Source organism: Eschscholzia californica, unplaced genomic scaffold (genome assembly GCF_041429995.1).
Source record: "Eschscholzia californica isolate CP2 unplaced genomic scaffold, dmEscCali1.0.p SCAF_6, whole genome shotgun sequence".
Taxonomy (NCBI): domain Eukaryota; kingdom Viridiplantae; phylum Streptophyta; class Magnoliopsida; order Ranunculales; family Papaveraceae; genus Eschscholzia; species Eschscholzia californica.
This window is the reverse complement of record NW_028238483.1, coordinates 39315830-39339767: the sequence shown is the minus strand read 5'-3', so window position 1 is coordinate 39339767 and position 23938 is coordinate 39315830. Positions and strand designations below refer to the sequence as shown.

Below are 23938 nucleotides of genomic sequence, written 5' to 3'. Positions count from 1 at the left end.
ACAAGTATAACAATAACACAGCAACCCAAATAGAATGTGTCACTCAGATAAGTTCTGAATTGTATTTAACTACTAAAATATTTTTGTTCTTCAATACAGAGTAGAATGACCACGATAGACCTAAATTTCGAAACTAACTACTGTCATAAACATGTACACCATCTAGATTACTCTATTAATAGCTAAGCACTTCAATAAATTATATGCTGAGCTTCAAACTAGTTTAAATCCAAAAGAAACCATTTCCATCTAAACACCAACTTGCTCATTAATATATGTCATATTTTCGCATATAATGTGTGTGTATTCATATATTTGTAGTATGAAACCATATCCTATCTATCTTTCTTTTTTTACTTGAGTTTGTTCATCTCCAGTTTTTAACCCAAAACAAGAATCCTTACCAGTCAGTGTTTCATCCTAAAACAGCAACATTTTTTGCCATGATAATAAGTTAAGTTTACTGTATATATAACAAACAACAGGGCAGTATTACCTAACTGGATTTCCCCCCGGATTTTCCCACCGAACTTTCTCCAGTAAATAGCTGTCCCGGTGTTCCAGGGAGGAGGTTGCCTGCCATACAATCTGCAGCTAATAAGTGTAATTTCTCCTCCATAAATTTTTTGAGTCTATCCTTCCTTTTGGAGAAACTCTTCATTGCCTTCCTGTGATCTTTTGTCGTCTTTCTCAGTTCATCACAGATGGTTACCAACTCCGATTTTTTGTCTTCAACCTGCTCTAGCAGGCCTGTTATGTGCGGAGTTATTTCCAGCTGAGGTTCAAACCTTTTGACTGGAAATCGCACTTGTGGTTCCCTACATGTAAACAAAAAAATAATGCCGTAAATCAACGTTTTAATGGTCAGGACATCCATAAGGTGTGTTAGTATATGGTCCCAATATATAAGCTACAAATATTGGTTTGCAAGATTTTTAGTGATTTTGCGAATACCTAGACGTCAGCTCCTACTTTAATACAAGAGAATTCAATTTCGAACAACAAAAGTAAAGAGTAGTCATAACTCATAAAGAATATGGTCGAGTTTAAGAAATGAAAACACTTCATGAAAATAGCTACTAGATTTTTCATGTCGTAGCTAACTCTATTGTGTGTACTTGCACCGACTCATGAGGACAGATACAGGCACTTCAATTCGTATTAGAAGATTATGCATGTCGTAGCTAACTCTATTGTATGCACTTGCACAAAATTGCGATAGGTCACAAGTTAATACCATAAGGTTAATATTAGTTGCGTATAATTTACCAATGGTTAATACAACATAGAAAAGAAGCCGAGAACTCTTAAGAGTTAAGGATTTAGGATGTAAGTACATCAATAATTAACAAGATGTAGGGAGTGAGTTAAGAACTAAAATAATCAAAATTGGTAAAATAATCGATTAGACAAATATACCTGCAACGCCCAAGAGAGAGAACCCCATTAGCTTTCATAATACCACCATCTAGAGAAATAGCACCCTGTTTGATGCAAGAACGAGCTTGACACATGTTTTCCCTTGTCTCGTACACTTGAAGTTCTCCAAATAGAAGGTAGAATAACGTCTGCCGCAGACCATATCCTTCAGCTGTTGCAGTGTACAAATGCTGAAGGTCTATATTGATCATGTTAACTGCATATCCAAGAAAACCAGGCGGAACATTTCCAGTTGGTGAAACTGGATTTTCCAAAACCAGCTTCTTTTGAGGATCATCACTAACCTTTCCAGCAAAGGGGCTGCAACCAAAACAAAAGCAACCAGTTAGGATTTAGAGTTTAAGACACATACAAAGGCAGGGTGAGGTATTAATACTAATTAGATTGTATGCAGTTAGTGTAATAATTATATGCAGTTTCCGCTTTAACAAAAACTAGGAAGACAGAAAACCGAAAAATACAACTGGAAACGGCTAGTTTAAAACAAGAGAACTCCCATGCGCCAATATGTATGACCAACTGGGCTGAGTTTTTATTCTTGTTAACAGTTTACCTCGTTTAATCATAATTCAGAAAATTTTCCCTAGACTAGATCCCAGCTGGCTACCAGTTCCTAGGGTACTACGGCTTTGCACACTTACATACAAGGGTATAAGCCATGCTCGGTGGGCATCTACAATCTCAACCCTTGGAGATAAATTTAGGAGGTGTATCTTAGCCATTGAATATAAGTTTGGGAGTTTTAATCTCAACTATTTGAGATAAAGGTGATGTAATCTCAACCTTCGGAGATAAATTCGGGAGGTATAACTGTAGCTCATTGAAGAGGAAGGTATATTCTATAAATGATACCCTCCTCCCTTATTATATAGATGGTTGTAATACTCGATTTTAAGAAACTTCTCAAATTTGAAATGTTGCCGATTTACCACAAATAAGCCCTGAACAGCTCAATAGTACCTTATTCCTTCGAGGCATACAACAAGAAAGCGACCTTCAATCGATGTACCAAGAGCACTTGCCACTGCATGCAGTGCATGGTTAGAGTCAACAGCACCACTTTTCTCATACTTTTCGAGAGCAATTGCGGATGAATATGATCTGCACACAATTGCAAGCATATTGTCTTCCCCTAAATACTCGGCCAATGCCCTGCAATCAACACATTCGGCAATTTAGTTCACACAACTGAGGAATGATGCAAATTAAGTCACGTCAGATTGTGACTTTTGCTCCTGTGACGAGTTCGCTTTATTTCTTTTGAAGATCTCTAAGATCATGGCATTTCTTTGACTTTATTTTGGCTCCCAGGCTTCTCGATGAAAAGTTTATTTTCAAATATATTTGAGAAAAATGGCCAAGACCAATTTTTCTGTTGTCAAAAAGGTTCCACATTCTTTTTGCTCCCAATGTAAGTTTTCCACCGTTTAGATAGTGCATAAGTTTGCAGGCAGCCCAAGCCTAAAAAGATATTGACATGTCTTTATATAACCAAGACAAACAGGAAATTGGTCTACATGTTTCTGTGACGTCGCCTCAGGTGTTCAATAAAAAAATGTTTTTTTAACTTTACTTTTAAAATATGCAGATTCTGAGAACGCCAAAAATGAAATTTGCCCCTTTCTATTCAATTCTCTGGGCTATTTCCAAGACTTTAGTGGTCTTCTAAAGATCATTTCTTGAAACCTTTAGCCAGGAACATCTTCCAGGAACTTCTATAGGGTGATGGAAAAAGAAATCCTACTGCAGCAAAAGTGTAACAAAAACAAAAGGCAAGAAACAAATACCTGCTAAGCTTATCATTGTTCACCGTTCCAAGTAGAGCCACAACACCAACTAACTCCCTCGTAAACTTAAGTGTTTGAGACTGCACATCCTCTGATATATGACATAAAACAGAAGCAGCTGTCGCGTCCTTTTCTTCAATTCGCTTCAAAATGTTCTCTTTGTCACTCGAGCCATCGAGTTTGCCATTCGACAGATTTTTAATTGATTCTGATGGTGCATCAATGTTTCAGACAGCTTAGTCAGTACTCAGTAGGTGGAAAACATAAAATAGTAAAAGCATTTAGCTCAAGAAAATGTCAACACTCTCAATGTTCAAATTGTTATAGCAAGAAAATTCTGAAATAGGGATATAATGAGTTATCAGAGTTCATTTAATATTAGATCAAAGATAAGTTTAGGAACAGCTCATTACCTTGCAAAAAATGTATCTCCTTCTCAGTAGTTGCTTTCTTAACATGGAGCACATCAAGATTATCTTCAAGCTCCCTTATCTGCAGGCCAGCATAACAGACACCGTCCTGTAGCTCCTGTAGAAAGAACGATACAAAAATAATCTATGAATCAATGTATAACACATACGGTCTACAACAGATGAGAATCTACCACTTTGAACAATGGCTGTCAGATCATCTAGCAACAAGTCTTTATATTGCTTCCACGTAGTGTTTGTTTTTCTAATTAATCTAAAATCTGTATCTGAATAGAACTTTTGTGTAATGTGGCAATTTAACAATGAGTTTTTGTATGTATTTCTCTATCTACTGTAGTTAAATCTTAAAACAGTTTCTCCTTTTTTTTCAGCCAAAAAGAAGTCAGGAATTGCGGTAAAACGTTGTAGGGAGATAAGAGCATGACTGGAACACAATCAAATTCAAATTAATTAAGGAAACAAAACCTCAGTAGGCTTTCCCACTCAGGAGTACCCAGAAACCATTTTTCTCTTCGAATTCATTTTTGGGCATGTGAACGAGTAAAAAGATCTTACCTTCCAATCGTTCAAGTTGGACTCGACCAACTCAACGTGCTTGGAAACAGAGACTGGTGAGTTGTGGAGTATCATCTGTCCTGCAGGACTGTGAAACTGCATATCACCACTCTCAGTGAAACTCGTCTCTGATTTTGGAGCTTGAATGGTGTGACCCTACACAGAAGCAATTAGCAATCTTTAATATAAAGCCACCTGGAAACAAATGAAGACGAAGAAAACAAACTCCTCGAAACCGACAAGCCAGAAAATTTACTCTTTAATATAAAGCCACCTGGAAACAAATTTTCTCTAATATATTGATTCAAAGTTTCAAAAAAAAATATATCAATGGAAATAGGCGTCCTGTGATTGGTCTTCTATATTGAGAATAAGATTGCAGAAATTTCTCAGGAAACTTTCTCTCCTTCCCCCTTAAATTCTGCGCCGCCTTTTTTAACCAAAACAAGGAAAGGGAGTACACTCTCATACATTGATAACCCTTCTTATAAGGCTAGGGCAACGAGAAGTAAATGGGGTAAAGTCAAATTCTTGGCCAGTGATGTTGTCCTCGAACTCCCATTGCTCAAAACTGTTTGGGTTCAATATCTACCAACATTCCAGACACTTTTGAACAATATAAAATAGAGGAAAAGGTTTCTGACCTTAATAACAACAAAGAGCTCTGGATAACGTGAATGCGCAGCTTTGAAACTGAAAATCCCTGGTTCTCGAGGGATAGAAATAGAAGGCACAGTGCATCTTCCACGACGAAATGCATATCTGGGACCATCATCTATTTCCTTTTCTGATGTGATAATAAGGGTATGGGATTGACCAAATTTCGCATCATCGTGTATGCTTTCATCAACCTTACCATTTGGATCAACAATTTCAAACACAATATTTTCCACTTGCGAACCAGCCGTGAAATAGTCAGAGAACTGAATCAGTCATTGAAGAAAAAATGACGTAAGAAAATTTATCTTAGAATGTGAAGTAAATAATAGCAAATTGAAGTACTAAAATAAGTTCCAACCTTTGTCCGCGATCTTAGCTCCCGCTTGCAAACTGAGAATTCTCTCTTTACAAGCACTTCACCATCAAATTGCACGGAAAAAGATACTGCACAAATTTATATACTATTAGAAGGATATAACTACAAGAATAGTAGTTCATTCAACACAAAAACTGGAACTATCATAAAGCTCAGAATATAGGAACTGAAATCTGACAACTGGAAATCACCCTATGGCCTAAATAACAAATGCTCGACTGTCGTACCAATGCATTATCGTATTTTACCACCTATTATAATCCAACAGCAAACCTTCCCCATATTGCCAAATTGTGACTAATGATACCCCTCATGAAAAAGTGAAAAACTTCAATCTTGACATTATCATTAATCGTTTTAAGAATGCAAAGATAATGCATCGGTTGCAATTGCATCAGAAACTATCAGAAGAAAGTACATACCACTTCTCCCATAACTTCCGTGGACTTTTAAAATTCCATCAAGGTTGACACATCCATGAGCATCCACCTAAATTGCGAAGAAAGAAGTACAAAAAAAGCAGAGCATTCAATCAAATCTGTTATACATAGATGTCTTCTTAGAAGAACTCGTTAATTTTCATGTAAACAGAAGAATGAAACTCTGGTAGGAATAATGCAATGGAACTAACCTGACGTTTTGGACCAATACTATCTTGATAGGACAAACCATCGACATTTACATGAACTTCATGTCCCTTCTCCACATGATTACCATAACTATCGAATATCTGAAGCAAACGCAACAGCGATGAAGTGTTATAACGAGAAACATTGACGTCAGGTTAGTATTGTACATCTTATTTTCTAGGCAGGTTTTACAATTAGTGCTGCTAGTGTTTAATGAAATATAATTGATTGTTCCATATAGACCGTTCAGAACGAGAGGGTAGTCCGCATTAAAGAACATTTGGTCGGAATAAGAAGATGGAATAATAGCACCCTTTTCCTCTACCAAACAGAAAGCTAGATGAAACTGTCTCCTCTATAAACACTCAAGAACTGCCTCAAATAGACTGATCCTCATCTAAATCATAAACTAATATTTTCGAGTCACTTACAAATTTTGCATAGATCTAAAGTTGAGACTCAAAAAATACCCTGTTAGAAGTTGGAAAAATGACTCAAGTAGTAATACTAATTGACTAATCCTCACATAAATCATAAACTAATAAGATAGAGCAAGAATATTGTTATCTATAACAAATTAACAAGAAACTAAGAATATTATAACCTCTAACAGAAATAAGTATAACATTTCGAAGTTCTGGAGAAAAAGAATACGGATGTTGTCCTCCATAAGATAAAATTTACCTCTAACGTAAGATTTTCAATTACATCCCCGGGAATCAAATCTTTTTCCAATGTGGGGCAACATACCTCCACATGATGCAGAGGTCCAGGCAAGACTGACACCAAGATAATCCACAATCAAAACGAGAAATGGGATAATAATATTAACACAAAGTGGCCCAATACAACCACCGATTGAATGGCGAATGGAGTAATAAACAAAGAACTCTTACAGTGCAGCCATATACCTTGAAAAGGAACGGTCAGATTTAACGATTTATCCGTTGAACAACTAATCACCAGTGATGCCTTATATTCTGGCCGAATTCTATCCAACTCGCTACTTTCGACCAAAATATCCTACATGAAGCATATATGCAGAGTATAAGTGTGTATTAGAGAATATCAGTGATGTCTTTACATAAGAAAATATGATGCTGTTTCATAAGACATACCAACAATTGGAGAGTCTTATTATCTAATGAAAGCTCCACCTTCGCTTTGTCTATAGGTAGAACAATACCATTCATGTTCATCTGAACCATCACTCCAGGATTAGACGTAAATGGTGTCTGATTATCGTACATATCATAACATGCGACAGAAATTTGTGGCAGGCAGGAACCAACCCTGTAAATCAACTATCAGAACTAATCTATTTGGGAAATTAAATTATCAAAGCTTTTCATAAGTTGCAACCAAAAATAGGTATATTTGAAAATGTTAATGGTGAAAATGTTAATGTGATCCGCAACAAACACAAGACATGGTATTACAGTAGGAAAATTTAGAACTCAATATGGAGGTATAATACATATTAATTGAAACAGCATCTATACCTAAAGAACTCATCCGCACAACTTGACCATGGTTCAAGTTTTTGGGATTAGATGATCAGTTTGCTCTCAAGTTCTTTGCTCTACCAAGATGTGTTCAATGTTAAATTTTTGAGTTGGATCCAAATGTTTTAGTAGTAGTAGGATTAGGGTAAAGACAAACCGAACTATATCTTGCAATGTTGAATCTTTTAGAAACACATAATTTAGGCATAAATCCTTCCCTCCCTTTACTGAAACAAATAAGTTCCAGAAATAGAGTTTAGGCAGAAGCAGTTCTTGGAGACCTTAAAGGATGGATTGCTAGTTTATTCATTCATTGCGAGCCAATGCACATGCAGTATGTTTTAATAAAAATAAGATAGTCTACTGATACAAGTATACACCCAAATCATTTGCGGTAGGTTTAGAATGGTTTAGTTATAGTTATTTCAAATGCACCGGCCTAACCCAACCCGTCCAACTCACTAAAATTTCAACATATTTACCCCGTTGTGTCGGTGTATGCAGTATTGTTGTGCTTGCAGTACTCAATTAAAAGCCATAGCCAACTATGACTTGTTAATAACACCAAAGTAAAAGAGTAGCTTTCAGACCTCACTTTATATGATTCAAGATGTTTGTCGCTTATAAGTCCCCAGCTCGCAATAGTTGAACACGGCTTAACACTCACTCTCTTCTCACATTTCATCTCAGTCATGTCTGGAAGGGTCTGAAAAAATAAACGAAAGGATGTGACGTGAATTGATCATGATAATGTTGAACAGACATAAAACCCTGAAAATACTTACAACAGAGAAACTATATTTGTAGAAACCAGATTTCTCAAAACGTTTCTGTGATTTGGCTCCTCGTTGAAAAATGTAAAGACCATGTAACCCATTACACGGAGAAGGTCTGACACATAATGAATAAATATGCTTCTCATCCTTAAAACCTTTCTCCTCTGGAATATATTTAATATCCATTGACATTGTTAAATCTTCCTTGAGAATAAACTTTTGTTCTAGCCCTTTAGAGGCACTTGAAGATTTGAAGCTAATAGGCCTAATAACAGCAACTATATTTCTCGGAGTTGCATGTCCGGCTGAAACATGAGCTTCAACAGGTAATCCCTGTAATCAGAACTGGGTATTATAACAATGTATTGAAAGTGAGTTATAACTCCCTCAAAAACGTAAGAAATAACATATCAGATTGCAAAAGATAACTAGTGTGATTTAATGCCACAGATGAGAAAAAGTATTCTCGTGCTCTGCTAGTGCTAAAAGTGATTAAGGAATGAAAGTTAACCCCTTCAATCTCCAACTGCTGGCATAGTTCATGACTAAGAATGTCTATCGTGGAAGGAGCTCTTTGCTGCAGCTTGTCAAGTTGGTATTTCCAGTCAGCGGTTTCTACCATGCAGCACTAGCAGGAAAAAAAATCAATTCTTCAGATACAGTGGTTAAGTACTCTAACAGTGGAACCATGAAGAAAGTGAACCACCTTTTCAGAATCAATCAAACTGACTGGAAATGAAACCGATTCTTGAACATCTAAACAGGTATTTCCCTTATTAACTTTGAGCAGGCAGCCTTTACTTTCTGGGCGACCAAGTGGCCTAACAAAACAAAGTCAACATCCTCCTAGGGAATGATATCACGAAACAGATAAAAGATAAATTGAAGAATTTGTAGTAGTACAAAAGAAAGGACATACCTGCATATCAGGCGACACTCCCCTATTTGGAAACAGAGAAGAGTTAGATACATAAACATTATGCAAGACAGAAGTGAGAAATTTACATAAGTGTAATAACCAACATAGAGAAAGATAAATGCTACAGTGATATTTCTTCGAGGCATTACTAACAATACTAAAACACTCCAATGTCCTAACAAGAAAGGTTCGCAGCTTATACAACTAAGTAGAACAAATAACCTAAAAATGCACTCAAATAAATCAAACAGGCACTCAAGAATCCACAGCAAATTGTGCGGATACATGATATAGTAACTATAGTTAAACCAAAACACTAACCTCAAACACTATCAAAGATATTTTTTAGTCACAATCTCTATATAGTTCTAGAGATGGAAACCAGTGAATAATATTATATTAAAGGAGAGAGCTCTTGTACTAGTTCTGTTCCTTCCATACGTCCTCTGCTACCCCAAAATAAAGTAATTGGAGCTTTGGAAATATTCCAGTTTCAGAAAAATATGGCTTTTGCTCAAGTAAAATATGGTTTTCATTTAACAAGAATCTTTTAACTCTTAAATAGAAAGCACGTGTAAGACGATACGATAAATAACCTAGGATCCTCATTACACGTGTAAGACGTGCAAGTTGTAGTCCCTAGGTTAAATATTCCAGACTTTCGGACAACTAAAACAAAACCCTCCCAACTTCTATTGTTGTTCAACATCAAGAAGATACGATAATCTAATTAATCAAATATACTATCTGCATTTGGCCTCTAGATATGAAGTGCGTATAGTTTTCTATTCTAATACATTTAAGTCCAATTGGATCCCTTCTTTTGTAGGATATTGATGAATTGTTTTCTATGGGGCATATCCACGCCTATGAATTGGTTTTCCCTAGTTCCTTCCCCCATCTATCCGTTCTTTCTCTTTCAGAATTCGGTACTAAAATCTTATCTTTGCAAACAGAATAGGGAACGTCCAACATACCAAAATTGTATCTATCATCTATCTAAGTGATAAAATCCATTTGGCAAGTACATAATATATATAGGGAAATTTGGTCAAAACTCCTTATAAGCTTTTTGTTTTGTTGAAAAAGGATTATCAATTTTTTTTAGTCTTCAGCTCCCTAGGTATTTTCGTAGTTTGCAACAACTTGCAAGATGTTTGTAACAAGTTTGCAAGAGGTTTACAACAGCTTGCAAGACGTTTACAACAGCTTGCAAGACGTTTACAACAGCTTGCAAGAGGTTTGCATTTTGCAACAACTTGCGAAAAATTTGCAAAAGATATTGTGGTTTTAACTGAACAAAATATAAAATTTGGGTTTTTAACCAAACAATATATATATATATATATATATATATATATATATATATATATATATATATATATATATATATATATATATATATATCTCACTAAATCAAAGTTTAGCATCCCACTACAATTTTAAAGAGATTAAGAATCTACTCGAGATTCATTGATTTTTGTGGTATGATGATTCGATGGCCCTCAACAATGACTAGGGTGTGAAACATTGATGGTTGTCAAAGACGGCACTAACGTTCGAGCGGCAAAGAAATGCTTCAAAACATTTTTAGATTAGCCGCTCGGCCAAAATAATTAAATGAAATGTGAATACTTCAGCTTAGCATCACTTCCAGGGGCATCCTTACCTTTTACCCCTTTTTACATAATTGATATTGTAATCCAAAAGTTTCTCAATGGTCATTTAGACATTCAGGTTCTAGCACACTAGGTCTTTAAAGCAAAAAACCCATTAATACGTTGTTTTGATCACAATGGCGATTTCCTTCCGCTAATATTTCTGTTATTCCATCTTCACAAATTTCCACGTGATGTCAGAGCGAGTCCTAGGTGAACTTCTTAATGGGTTTCTTGCTGGGAAGTTCCAAGGTAAGCTTTCTTCAATCCATTTCGGCATGTGCCACATGAATATTTCAGTAGCTGCACAAAGTGCCTCTAACCCCCCCCCCCCAATTTTGCAGAACCCACATTTACCAAAGTGAAGCTCATCTTAAGTAGTAGATTACACGTGTCAAGCTCTCGAGCTGTTACAGGCATGCCTCTCATTTACTTCCGTAGAATGTTGAGCCACTATGTCCTAAAACCCTTTATAGAATAATTTGACTGGAAAATGGATAAGATCAAACTATCTTTCACCTTCATTTTGAAGTAATAAGGACCTCGCATCCAGTTGATAAGGTTGCCTTGAACAAAGTCACTACCCTTCCATCTTCGAAATCCTTTCTCATGGTTCGTTTTAGACAATCTAATAAAGAATCATTCGTCACTTTTATACTTGGCGCTCCGAAATCTTTGAACCTCTTTTTCCAAATGCAAGTAGTTAATCTATAGAGTTTCTACTTAACTAGTTAGAATATAATAGATTCTGAAGTTATTGAGATTAAATGATTGAGAGCATGTGCTATAGGAATATAAGCTTCATATGGCTCGTGCATGAAAAGAGACCTCATGTACGAGTGATGTTCCAGGGAATCGCAACTACCACATACCACATTTCAGGTAAAATATTTTTACAACAACCTATGGTGTTACTATTACAAATACCTAAGAAATACATATTGAAGGTAAAAGGGGCAGAAAATGAGAGGGGGTGGGATGATAAAAAGGGTATCTAGTCTAGATCCATCAAGACGGAGAAACATAAAAAGTTAAGAAAACCACATGGGTACATATTTTCATTGTTGATAGATGTATAATATTCAAAGGAACACATTCATGCATACAAAACTAACTTCTAGACTTTCATTTAGTATTGTGGACAATTATGAATTATCAACGAGCTAGTTTAATTAAGTAATGCTCATTGCTCACAATGTCTTCTTACTAGACATTATAATCAGTAAACCTCGACCAGGTAAATCAGATAAAGTTCAGTCACAGAAAGTGTTGAAGTAAATATGCATATTAAAGGGTTTTGCAGGTATCTTACCACCAACATCCCCCTGAAATCCTTCAATCAAGATGTACTCAATGGTTCCAAAGAAATTCTTTTTATTTTTTCCACCACTAACTTTGACATGCTGCCCAGCTTTCCAAGCTTTTCCTTTCCTCTTAATAACCTTGTGCACTCTTACAACTACAAAAACAGATAAGTGACTACAATAGTGAGCTGGAATAGAAGAAGTAATAGACCTAATCAGAGAAGTTGATCCTTAGTTCCTTACAAAAGTTAATTCAGCTTCTACAACACAAAAATATGTTTATGGATTAGAAACAGAGAACTAGCTACAAAAATCTGTACCGTCAGATGATAAACCAAGCGCCTTTTTATTGTCTGCAAGCACAACAATAGTTGGATCATCCTGACCGCAGCAAATTTCCTCGTCATACCTTTCATGCATTTGAAATATCCAATCTTCATACTCCTTCTCCAGTTGTGAAAGCGTCAACTGCTTTTCACCTCTGAGTATCTCAACCTTGATATCTACAATTTACCCATATTTGAGACACTAGAATGTGAAAGTATTTGACAGATAACGGGAAACAAAACATTACCCTTATCTTTGTCAAGAGGTTTAGAGCCGAAGTTCTTCAATGCAGTAGTATATGGGTGATGATTTGCTAAATTGGTCTGCAGGTGACAACGTATTCAGAAGTCTTAGGATAAAATAGCCAGAAAAATACTATTTTTTAAAAGAACATCTTGTAGTTAGACAACTTTAGACTAATAATAGAACCGTGGATATCATCCAATCAAATGACATACATGCCACTTATATTTCTTTACGACCATCCCTTCCACATTTATTTACAGATTCTGTCATGTTATATTGTTCTTTATTTTAAAATTTTAAAATCAAATATCTAAGAGTACAAATCAAATTACAATGAACTTTTAAAAAGCACTTCTCACGATTCTTCAAACAAGATGCTTCATACATCTGTATATTTTTGGGGAAAGATCGTGCCAGTCTTCATATCCAAAAATCATCGTTTTGCAACTAGTTCAGAACATTAAAGTTGACGAAGCAACTTTTTTACTTTTATTTGTCGACTACCCGGTGGATTCATCAACTAGATAGTTAACAAATCAAATACCTAGATATGTAATCAAATATATATTTGATAATTTAAGGGGGTTTTAAATGTCATGAAGTTCGCAAGAAAATTTTCACGAGTCCAAAATTGTATTTTCCCATTAAGCTAACACAAAACATATTTGTTGTTTTTTTCTGTTTGGCCTTTTAGCTCATCGCTTCGCAGATAACAAAAACATGTATTACTTCCCTGGGGAATTATAATTAAGTACCTTTGATGGTGTTGGATCGAAGCCACCATCAGTATCTGCAGGCACAAAACAGCTCGGTCAAGCAAATGAAAATCTTTTGAGGTATCAAGACAGTCCATGGTTTCAAACAGTAAAAAGATATTAGAGTGGTAACAGTTGAAGATATTACTTACCTACAAAGCATTTCACTCTCATACAACACCTTTTCAACACTTGGGCCTTATCACCCCTCTTTCTAGATTCCATGAAAGGAAGCCCTGCCTGTTGTAAGAAGAAAAAACCTATCAGAAAAAAAATGTCCACGCCCCATGTAGGGAATTAAGTTCATGAACATTAGCCTTCTTCAATAAATAAGTTCATCAAAATTAACCAAAAAGAAAGAAAATTCTTGACACTAGACAGTTCACATAGAGAAAAGATAATCCAATATCAACTAAATCTGGTGCTATAACATTAGGCTAATTTACTAAAAGAATGATTTGTAGACTTCTACTTATCAATTAGACAAGACAAAACAAAAGTGACTACGACCAAACGTAAAGCAAATAGATCTCAAAGTAGGTTATTTGAAGGTTAATGTCAATAGCTAGCATACATATACATGTAACATTAATTGATTATTCTTTTTCCTTGCCAAATCTTAGAGAGACGTCTTGAATGATATTTGATAGTGTTTCTAGTTGAGGATTAGATTTACTTTTCTTTTGGGATTTCTATAATCAAGTTTTCCCTTTTACATAGTTTGCTTATTCAGCAAGAATTAGATTTAAGAAGTTCCTAAGAGGAAAAACATTCACCTAGTGAAAACAAACTGGATGACGTGAGACGTGACTTAGGAGAGGGTCCATATGACTGAAATTGGAGTTTATTTATGGTTCTTCAGTCGGATGACTGAAATTTATGCAATTTATTTTAGGTATTTGCACTATCTCTTGAAGTTCATTGAGACCACTATAATGGACATAATGTTCAATAAATAAACAACAATTTCCCGTTCGTGTCGATAACATGTCACCGAAAAAGTTTTCACAAAAATCCTTCAAGTATTCAGTAAAGCAAGATAACAATGCACTCACTCACAAAAAAAAAAGAGGAAAAAGAATAAGGAGCAGAAACTAGTTGCTCACCCAACGTGCATCAGGTAGAAGACGACCTAAACTCCGAACAGAAACGCGACAGAAATTATTAAAGTCTTCCTTAAGGTTACCTTCAGCTCCTACCTTTTCCAAGATCCTATCAATGTTTTCCTTTCCCTATAAAAGAAAGTATTAAACAATTTCAAAGTGTTATAATATCCATGCTAGTGAAAATGACATACCTCAACAATTGGAAAATAAACACACTTCAGTCGTGCATTAGCTTCCTTTGCCGCCCTTAAACCTATAAGATTTCAGGTGTTATAACTTAGAAACAGTAACTCAAAATAGTAACTCTACTTACAGTCTTACACAAACAGAGAACTTTAACCGAAATTATTATAATGTAGGCCTCAATACTAACCAAATGTAGGAAAAGTAAGTATCGAACTATGTAGTTAAGTTGTAAACAGGTCAAATAACCACCTAATGTAGCATCCTAGGATCTATACACGGTATCCACGAAAAACAAATGTCAAACAAAGAGAAGCGTGGAAGGAGAAAGAGGTCATGTATGGGGCTTTGGCTGGTAAAGAGGCCTCTCCAACTGGGAAGCAGAAATGATTCATGTCCTACATTAAAGGAAGAAGATGACTCCGCAAACCACAGGATAATTAGCAAAAGAGGGGTTGCAAGACTGTAAACAGATGCCTGATGTGTAGATGTGGCACGTGGAACGATGTTACGGAGAACTTTTTACTTTGGAAATGTATTGGCAGATCTCTAGTAATGAAGTCCATATGAGAACGACCTTTATCATGTCTTGGTTTTTATGGAAACAGGAAGAAATGAGCATATTTAAAGAACGGGATGATGGAAGCAACCGTTTATGACAGCAAGATCAATATACATGTTTGGGCACCTAGATAAAGAGCTCTTAAGAATTATGATTTTATGTGTTCTTGTCTCATTAGGATGCATCCATCTCATGAGAAGTGAGTGTCATGCATTAAAGGGTGCCTATTATTAGATTTTTCCATTCTTACACACATTCTTCGGCTCACAGCCTAATAATATAGTATTGCCTTTTCAAGGAAAAAAACACTTATCGACTTACAATATCCCTTTCTCTACACCTTTGGGTTTAGTATCTCTTACAAAAAGTTTGTTTGTTAAATTTCATTTGTTAAATTATTTGCTGCATTTTGCCCTTTTCCTGCAAGGAGTTTCAGGCACAAGAAAGCACACACACAGAAATATGATGATTGGTTGAACCTTACCAGGACTTTTGGCTGGAGACATGTGGTCAGTTGAAATGCGAAGTTGGAGAACAAACTCGGGACCATTGCAGGAATTCAAGTTTGTAATTGCCACTTCCCCGCCTTCAACTTCAGCTAAATCTTCGCCATTCACCTAAATGTCAGGAGGCAAAGATAATACCAAAAGTGAAAATGTTGTATTGGATGAAAACAAGGAAAGAATATGCAATTGATCATCAAATTTTCACAATTTCGAAGAGTGAGTGGAAGTATCAAATACACTAGCATAGCCAAAATGATATTTTCATGTTTCTGTGAAGGGAACTATATCAATATGTTCTACCAATGTAAGTACAAATGTACAATCTCACCAAGCATGCAATTTAAATAAACTACGACATTAAACCTGAAACTCGACAGGCCTGCAGGTCTTGCGTGTTCTTGTCACTTCATCGCACTGCATTTAATAAAAGAGATTGCAAAGCTTTGTAAATAATCTCTTGAAACACAGTTACAGATCAAATCTAACATCAATAAAATACAATATTGTGAATTTGTGATTTAAGTAATGCTTAAATTGGTAAGTGAATCCTAAAACAGTATATGGTTTTCTATATGCTTAAGCGATAATGTTTGTCTTGATTGGCATGAACTTGTTATAGTATTAGTTTGTCCAAAAACGAGGGCTGACGTTAACGTGTGTCTCCATAAAGTTTTAGCATGTTTTGAAGAGCTTGGGATTTAGTTACCTAAGGAGTGTTTACTGTCAACATAGATAGTACTTAATGACTTTTTTACTTGATATGTGTGAAGGAAGAAGAGTACTTTATATAACCTTTTGATAATGAGCTATCTATGTGAGGAGTGTTAGTATAGCTCCAGCTTAAACATTATTTTACTTCAACAGTCAATAACAAATTATGAAATACTTAATATCCCAAAGTACTCCGTAATAGTCGCAAGTTCCAAATTAACCTTCCAGCCTTTGATTTGGATATCATCAAAATAGCCAATAGTGAGACTAATATCTATCATTTCTATGTAATCATGTTTCTCAAATGATACTTGAAAAGCACGAGAGAAAGCATTATAATACAGCATTGCTTTGATAAGAATATATAGTCGAAGCATCTTGAACTACACATTACCTGAATGTAAGGAAAATATATGTCTTTTAGCCTGCACTTGAGTTGGTCTGCGTCCATGCATGTCAGTTTTGGCTCAAAGATCTCAACCTGTTAAGAGAAAGCGAAACAGTTTGACGAACGTCTTCGTAAAAATCAATTACAAACCTCCAACCGACACAACGATGTTTATCATAGACAAACTTTACGAAAAATAAAAGGATGGTATTGTATCATAATTAGGGTCGACGGTATGGGTAAGAAAAACCAAAACCAAATTTTGAGATTCTTGAATGTAAAAAAGACCTATCCAGCAGTGTGCTGAAAAAGAGTATTTACATGTGCAGGAGCATAATCTAAGAAAGAAGGAAAAAAACATGAAATAGAATACCTTTGTGAAGCTTCCATGAGGTGAGGAGTTAATTTCATCTTCCAAAGGAGCCCTGAAGCCTCCAGCAGTCTAGAATAATAAAGATTACACTGTTCAGATATCTAAGCCAGAAGGTTAACCTCGACCTGTTAACGCAGCAGCCTATTGATCTTAATAATTGTTATCAATAAGACAATAATGTTGAGATGGGATCAAATCAAATGTCGTATCGTGAAATAGAGCTTGGTCCTTCAAAGCTGGTTTGAGGGGCGAATAACGGCTGCAGGCGGCTCCTCTAGTTCCTGCTGACGGCACAGGTTGAACAATTGTGTGTATTGTGCGTTTAAGGGGGTGTGTACCTTCCAATTCATTCCTTCGCCAGAGTTACGCAGCAAAGCTTCCCTCTCTAGATGTAAAGTGCACACCCTCTTCGATTCTTTTCTCTTCGATGAAACTGTGGTATACCTTTAACAAAAGAATGAGATGAGGCACACATTTATTTAGGATATGACTGACTTCAGTTAAAGAAATATGTACAAGGTTTTCGTGAAAGGCAATACCTTCCTAAATGCATTGACGCAATAGGTCCTCCATAACCAAACATACCAAAGAAGGGCTGAAGGTTAACCAAATAAACAAAACAAAGACAAAAGTGAAGAAAAGAAAATTACACCTCTACAATCAACAAGAAATAAGGAATCCTTCCTCAGAGCAAGCATGAAGAAAAACTTACCATTAAGTATGGAGGTTTTCCTCCAATCGATTGTCTTCTAGATGCCCTGTGAAGTGATGCACCGATTTTTCCCCTGATTGTTGAAATCAAAGGTAAACTTAGGTATACAAGTAAAAAAAAAACATGCAAATCTCTAGAGACCCACAAGAAAAGATTCACACTTTTTTATTTGTAAAAGAAAAGTGAAAATAATATCTGAACTCTGAAGTATTTCAGAAATTCTCTACAACTTACAGAAAAAGGATCGTTATTGCTGTCAAGCAACAAAATCTGGCCAACACATATAAAGATACCTTATTATTAAATGGGATAAAGATGCCTTTTATTGCTGTATAGTACACATTATGTTCTGAACCAACAAAAGTAGAACCTTAGTTGCATATTGTTCTCTGATTTACTTGCTTCTATAGTTATATGTTACGCTCTGTTGCTATATCTACACTAGATGGCTAGCATAGGCAAGTCATAATGATATAGTACTTGCTGATTTACAAAATCGTCATTTTACTTTTAGTGATTCGGTTGTTTTATATTCACTTGATCAAACAACTTGAACGAATGCAGTCTGCCATTCTTCTGCGACAAAGTGAAAGGCAAAAGTACCTCTAAAATGTAATATAGTTCTGAGTATCTATCAGGTAATATTTCAGTGAAAACATAATAGATGTTTTACAGAGCTTGTTGACTGGATTCAACATTTAACAACTCGGTTTTTCTTAACCGTTAAACCCTCTAGAGTCTAGAGCTTGAAGCTTATATATATCAAAATCCTAGGTCATTCAAATATTCTCTTCTTTTCTTAAGCTTATAGAAGTTTGAACTACTCAGATCAATTTAATCATTTTCAGTGCAACTCCATTTTCCATGCATTATAGAAGGCATGTCCCAGACGCATGTTCAAGTTTCAACAAGGATATGAGGACGAGGCTCAGGCATGTAAAAACTAGACTCCAACGTACCACTTCACAATAGAATTCTCATCACTTCCATCCATTCCAGGGCCAGAATCAAATATTTCAATCCGACCCTCATCAAGAGTCACACTGCAAATAAATAACAATTGAATAATATTAGTCAACGACAACGTTATGCATACTGAAATTCAACTGAACGGGTCTTGTTTAACAGAATTCTATACACAGAGAACAAGATATAACACATCAAACATGAAAATTAACCTTAAACCAGAGATCAGCAAATTGTTATCTCCAAATTAAAAACCAGACAATAGGGTAGTCTTTCCAGGCAATCAAAGCCAGAGATGACTTCCTCTTCTTTCTATCCAGACACTTGCGGTCTTTTGATTTTCGCCTTCAATATCAGCCAAACTACACACATTGGGCCTTCGATTCATTACACTTCATATGCTGTACTATCATATTTTGCTACCTACACTTGTATTCATTCCTTTTATATGTTTCTCATCCCTGACTTACTTTTTTCTCAAAAACTAATAACTCTGTTCTCGAAAATAAACTAGATTATACAAGATGATTTCTTCTTCCACCCCACATACCAAATCATTCTGAGGTTTATTTTAAAGCTCTCCTTCAGGCTGTTCTGAAGATACAAGAGCTTGCACTTCAACCATCAGATTACATGTAAGCATTGTGAAAACTAATGCAGATACTCTCAAGCAACTAAGCCACATGTTTTACTTTTTCTTCTGTGATCCCTTCACATCTTTTCACCAATCTCACCCATGCCCTTCCGACCTTCGTGGGTTGCCAGAATAACAGTGAGGGTTCGAGTATTCGTATTGTAGCAATAGAACTACCCTTGCATCTCTGCGTTTCCTCTTCCTCTCCCACAATCATAACTCATTCAAATACAGTATTAAACTATTAATTCAACCTTTATCAATGGATAATCAATCACTTTTATCCAGTACAAAGTCATGGACAAGAAACAAAACTCATTCAAAATAAGAATTTAAAACACACGCATTAACTTTTTAACAGCATTGATATAGGTAAAACAACACAATAGAGATATGATAGGAGAAAAACCTAATCAATTTCCTCTCTTGAGGAGAATTAGACCACACAGCTTGCAGTGAATTATCCTGTTAAACCGATTGAAGCAAGTGTTAGTATTAAAAAACAATATGTAGAGACAACTGACAAGTAACTAAAGTCGTTTCTTTGGAATGGAGTGCCTTAATGACTTACTATCAAATCTGCAAGGGCTGTCTCGTACGTATACTCTTGCGGAAGCTCCCTCAGAAGATTTGTATCGGGAGTCAAATCCCACAAGTTCTGTGCAGAAAAAAGCACAAACCATAAGAACACAAGTAATCAAAATGGTCGATCAAGCAAAGAGATTTCATTAGGTTGACTTAGTAAGAATTTTGGCTTTTTAACGACAGCTAAGCTATTACATTTTGCCATTATATGAACAATGTAGAGCATTTTTTGTCTAGTCAACAAATCTCTAGTCGATTTGGATAAATTGGGTCTGAGATAAATGTCTGATGTATTGCAAAATTTCAATCCCAAGGTTCACAATGGCCCAATAGATTTAGTGAGGTAATCGAGATCTATTATACAATCATTTTCATCTAAAAATGAGTTGCCAAGTATCAAAGGATGAACCTGCAAATATAAATCATGCATTTGTTTGTTACTTACACAAAGATTAGCATTTTACCAACACAAGAAAGGAAAAAAGTCAAAAACTAGATAACACAAATAGGAATTCAAACTGTCATAATGAAAGTGATTCAAACATTCAAATAATGCCTCAAACTTTCCCATCGTTTCTGAAAGAACGCAATACTCTGATTAGTATGGTATGTTAATAAACAAGTTTTCGGCCTATGTTGGAAAAGTCGGCAAGGGGGACTAGTCGGCGGACTTGGGACTAGGCATAGTCGCTACTAGTCGTATTTACACGGGACTAGTCGTAGAATATAAATATATAATTATATATAGGTATAAATATAAGTATTTGGTCTTAATGAAGTATAAACACTAAAAATTCATCCCTAAGAAGCACCCATATACTTATCAACAAGTTCTACAACATTAATGAGGTATAAAACACTAACAACTAACATTCATTTGAGTTTATAGAGAAAAAGAGTACAATATGGGTTCTAAAAAGAAGTAGTAAAAAAAGATTGAGAATATAGAGAAACTTGGAATCTTGTTTGGAGAGCAAGAAAACTTCAAAATTACTTCAATCTGTTTATAATGATATTTGGAGGGGAGAGGAAGGGTGAAAAGCCGAATGAGCAAATCCTAAACCACCTTTGTCGATTTGAGCAATAAGAAAAAAAAGGCTCAGCTAAATAATACCGACCGGCCCGACTAGTCGTCTCGGTCCTAGTCGGACCAAGTCGGGGATTTACTCGGAATTCCACGGGACTAGGGTTTTGGCTCCTACTCGAGTCGGCAAGATGGGGACTGAGGAGTAGTCGGGGTGTACTCGGGGATTAATCCCGACTTTTTCTTCATAGTTTTCGGCTGCGCGTATTGGGAGCAAAAATCTGTATTCATTTCATTGGAACAAGGCCGATATTTGTCAGACTAAAAGATCACAAATTCCCAATCCAGAGGTTCTCAAATAGACAAGCTAGTTTCTTCCATAAATAATCCCAAAAACTAAAATGAAATTTGAATATGTTTTCTAAACTAAAAGAGAAGATACCTCACTTTTCTCGACCTATATTTCCTCCTTTCTTCATTATTTAGTTACCAAAATTTCTCAAAACAGTGACCTATTTTGCATTAAAATTTTCCAGAATATTACTATTCCTCATTTCTTACCTCAAAACTTTCAGCAGCCTCTTTCTCACCATCCTACAAAATCAAATAAAAAATCACTTATAAAAACATATCATATAATCTGTGATTGTGAAGTAGATAATGAATAGTTGAGCAACTTACATATAATCTTAAAGAGTGACATTTATGCGGTTGGAAGCGCTTAAACGAGATTGCCCACCTAATTTTATTCTCAAGCAGGTCTTCCAAGTAAAGATCCTTGTTGTTCCACTCAATCATCCGAATACACTTTGAAGGTTCAGCTACTCTGATTTTCACATATTCTAGTTTAATCTTATCTATAAATTCACGCATAACCATTTCTTCACCAGGTTCGTTCAAGGTTAGCCCAACATTATAACCATTTGGTAAGAAAATCTTGAACTTGTAAACCTTCTCATCTTGTTTCTCAAAAGGTCTCTTTCCAGTCTTTCTATCTTCCATTTCTTTTAAAACTCCAAATTTCTCACACTATCAATGAAAATGGAGATAGAAAATTAGAACTGGAAACAAAATCAGATTGAAATAAACAAATCTAACATGTTGTAAGAGAGAGTTCGTTCACATTTGGAATTGGAAGCTGTACAATATTAGAGCTAGAGAGAGAAAACCAGTAAAGTAAAGTAAGAATTAGAGCTAGAGAAAATTAGAGCTAGAGAGAGAGAATTAGAGCTAGAGAGAGAAAACCAGAGCCAGAGAGAGAGAATTAGAGCTAGAGAGAGACAGCTTGCGGAGGAAGTTTCTTTACCTTTGATGAATCCTTGCCGAGGAAGTTTCTTTAACATAAATTTTCATATTTTTATTTCAAATAAGTTATATTAATAAAAAAAAATATAGATATTATAAACAAAATTTTATAACAACATCAACTATAAACACTACAACTTATTACAAAATATAAAATAGTTAAATTGATGATATAAGATAAAAAGTTTTAAAAACCTATTGTATATATAATAATAACATATTTAATCGGGGCGGGGCGGGTTTTACTACCTAATCCCAAATCCGCCCCGAACTCGATAAATGATTTTATCTTCATACCATTACCATTCCATTTAATGAACGGGACGGTAAAACCCGTTCCATTAGGGGCGGGTTCGGGTAAAAACCCACAAGTTTGGACCAAAGTGTCACCCCTACTTGCTTCTTAAATTCTTTGTTTTCAATGAACAATGAGCAAAAGCAGAAACCAAAACAAAAGGCAAAAAATCGGAATCAGATTGAACTGGTAATAAAGATACTAATAAATTTTAGAGAGAAATGGAAGAGCAAGAGTCAATACAGATTTTAGCTTTTACCTTTTGGAAGCAATTAATCTCGCACCGCTTCAACTTCTCCCACTAAAAAAAGAACAAATCGGCAAACAAAAAAAATTGAATCAGAATCAGAATAGAATTGAAGTAGTTACAGAGAGAGAGAGGGGAAATCCGTTTTAGAGAGAGAAAGAGAACGGAGCGGGAAAAACCTTTTGGAATCGAAATGAAACTCTTACAATACTGAAAACTCTCTCACTAAACAAGAATCAAAACAAAAACTAATAACCGGATAGAAAAAAGGCGGATTAAAGTTCAAACCAAGCAATGGCGGAGAGATTTTCACCTTGTGGAAGAAAGCTATGCTGCAAAAATGTAGAGAGAGAGAGAGAAAGAGAGATGGTGAAATTTTTAGGGTTTTAGGAAGTTTTAGAGAGAGAGAAAATGAGGAAAGCGATGAAGAAAACAAAGTGATCTGAGAAGAGCATTTCAGTTACTCCAGTTTTCTGTATTTGCATTTTTGTGTTACTGAATTACTAGAAGTGGAGAAGCAAAGAAGGAAATGCCAACTCACAATGAGGAATTTTTCTTACACGTGTTATTAATTTGCTATCCTGCGCTTTTTATTTCCTTCTTTATATCCCTACTTGTAGTGAACCAGGCAAGACTATAGTAATAGATAGTAATTGCTTGACTACTAATATTGCAATTCCGAAGTTAATTAAATGGGAAGAAATTGACTTTCCACATGAATGGGTTGTACAGGATGCTGTACCACCTGTCAATATTATGAACAGGAATTTAAATCAAATAACCCAAACACCTGAGGGAGATGTTGAAATAACATTTGCCCCTAATAAAATCAGTAAACTAAGCTTAACTAGAAGCTCTTCCGCCAAAAGGATAGAAGACTATAAAGTCTCATATCCTAGTAGTTTATCTAGATACTCTGTATCAAATGATGAACTTAAAGAGCAGATCATCCGAGGATTAAAGATTTCTGATC

General features: G+C 35.5%; 1 protein-coding gene across 4 annotated transcripts; it reads right to left on the bottom strand.

Annotated features, from left to right (window-relative positions):
• Nucleotides 1-242: 242 nt before the first annotated feature.
• On the bottom strand, nt 243-23476 carry GMI1 (gamma-irradiation and mitomycin c induced 1). Of its 4 annotated transcripts, none has more exons than XM_086645951.1 (39): nt 23279-23476; nt 22978-23019; nt 21800-22147; nt 21680-21712; nt 20081-20167; nt 19919-19974; nt 18869-18952; nt 17910-17982; nt 17737-17792; nt 17536-17641; nt 17198-17266; nt 16831-16917; nt 16089-16139; nt 15704-15836; nt 14666-14727; nt 14475-14600; nt 13521-13608; nt 13369-13403; nt 12615-12690; nt 12361-12543; nt 12049-12195; nt 9079-9100; nt 8866-8980; nt 8671-8787; nt 8169-8492; nt 7974-8089; nt 6997-7171; nt 6790-6901; nt 6563-6657; nt 5881-5979; nt 5672-5738; nt 5232-5317; nt 4858-5136; nt 4214-4369; nt 3641-3755; nt 3228-3435; nt 2401-2592; nt 1420-1740; nt 243-818 (listed from the first exon to the last, which is right to left on the bottom strand). In XM_086645951.1, the coding sequence occupies exons 3-39, from the start codon at nt 22118-22120 to the stop codon at nt 497-499; spliced, it is 4794 nt and encodes a 1597-aa protein (XP_086502077.1). In that variant the 5' UTR covers nt 22121-22147; nt 22978-23019; nt 23279-23476; the 3' UTR covers nt 243-496. The 4 variants fall into 4 exon arrangements, with proteins under 4 accessions (XP_086502077.1, XP_086502078.1, XP_086502079.1 ...); XM_086645952.1 differs by having other exon boundaries at nt 22962-23019; nt 23279-23462; XM_086645953.1 differs by lacking the exons at nt 22978-23019; nt 23279-23476 and adding an exon at nt 22425-22493.
• Between the last annotated feature and the right edge of the window lie 462 nt (nt 23477-23938).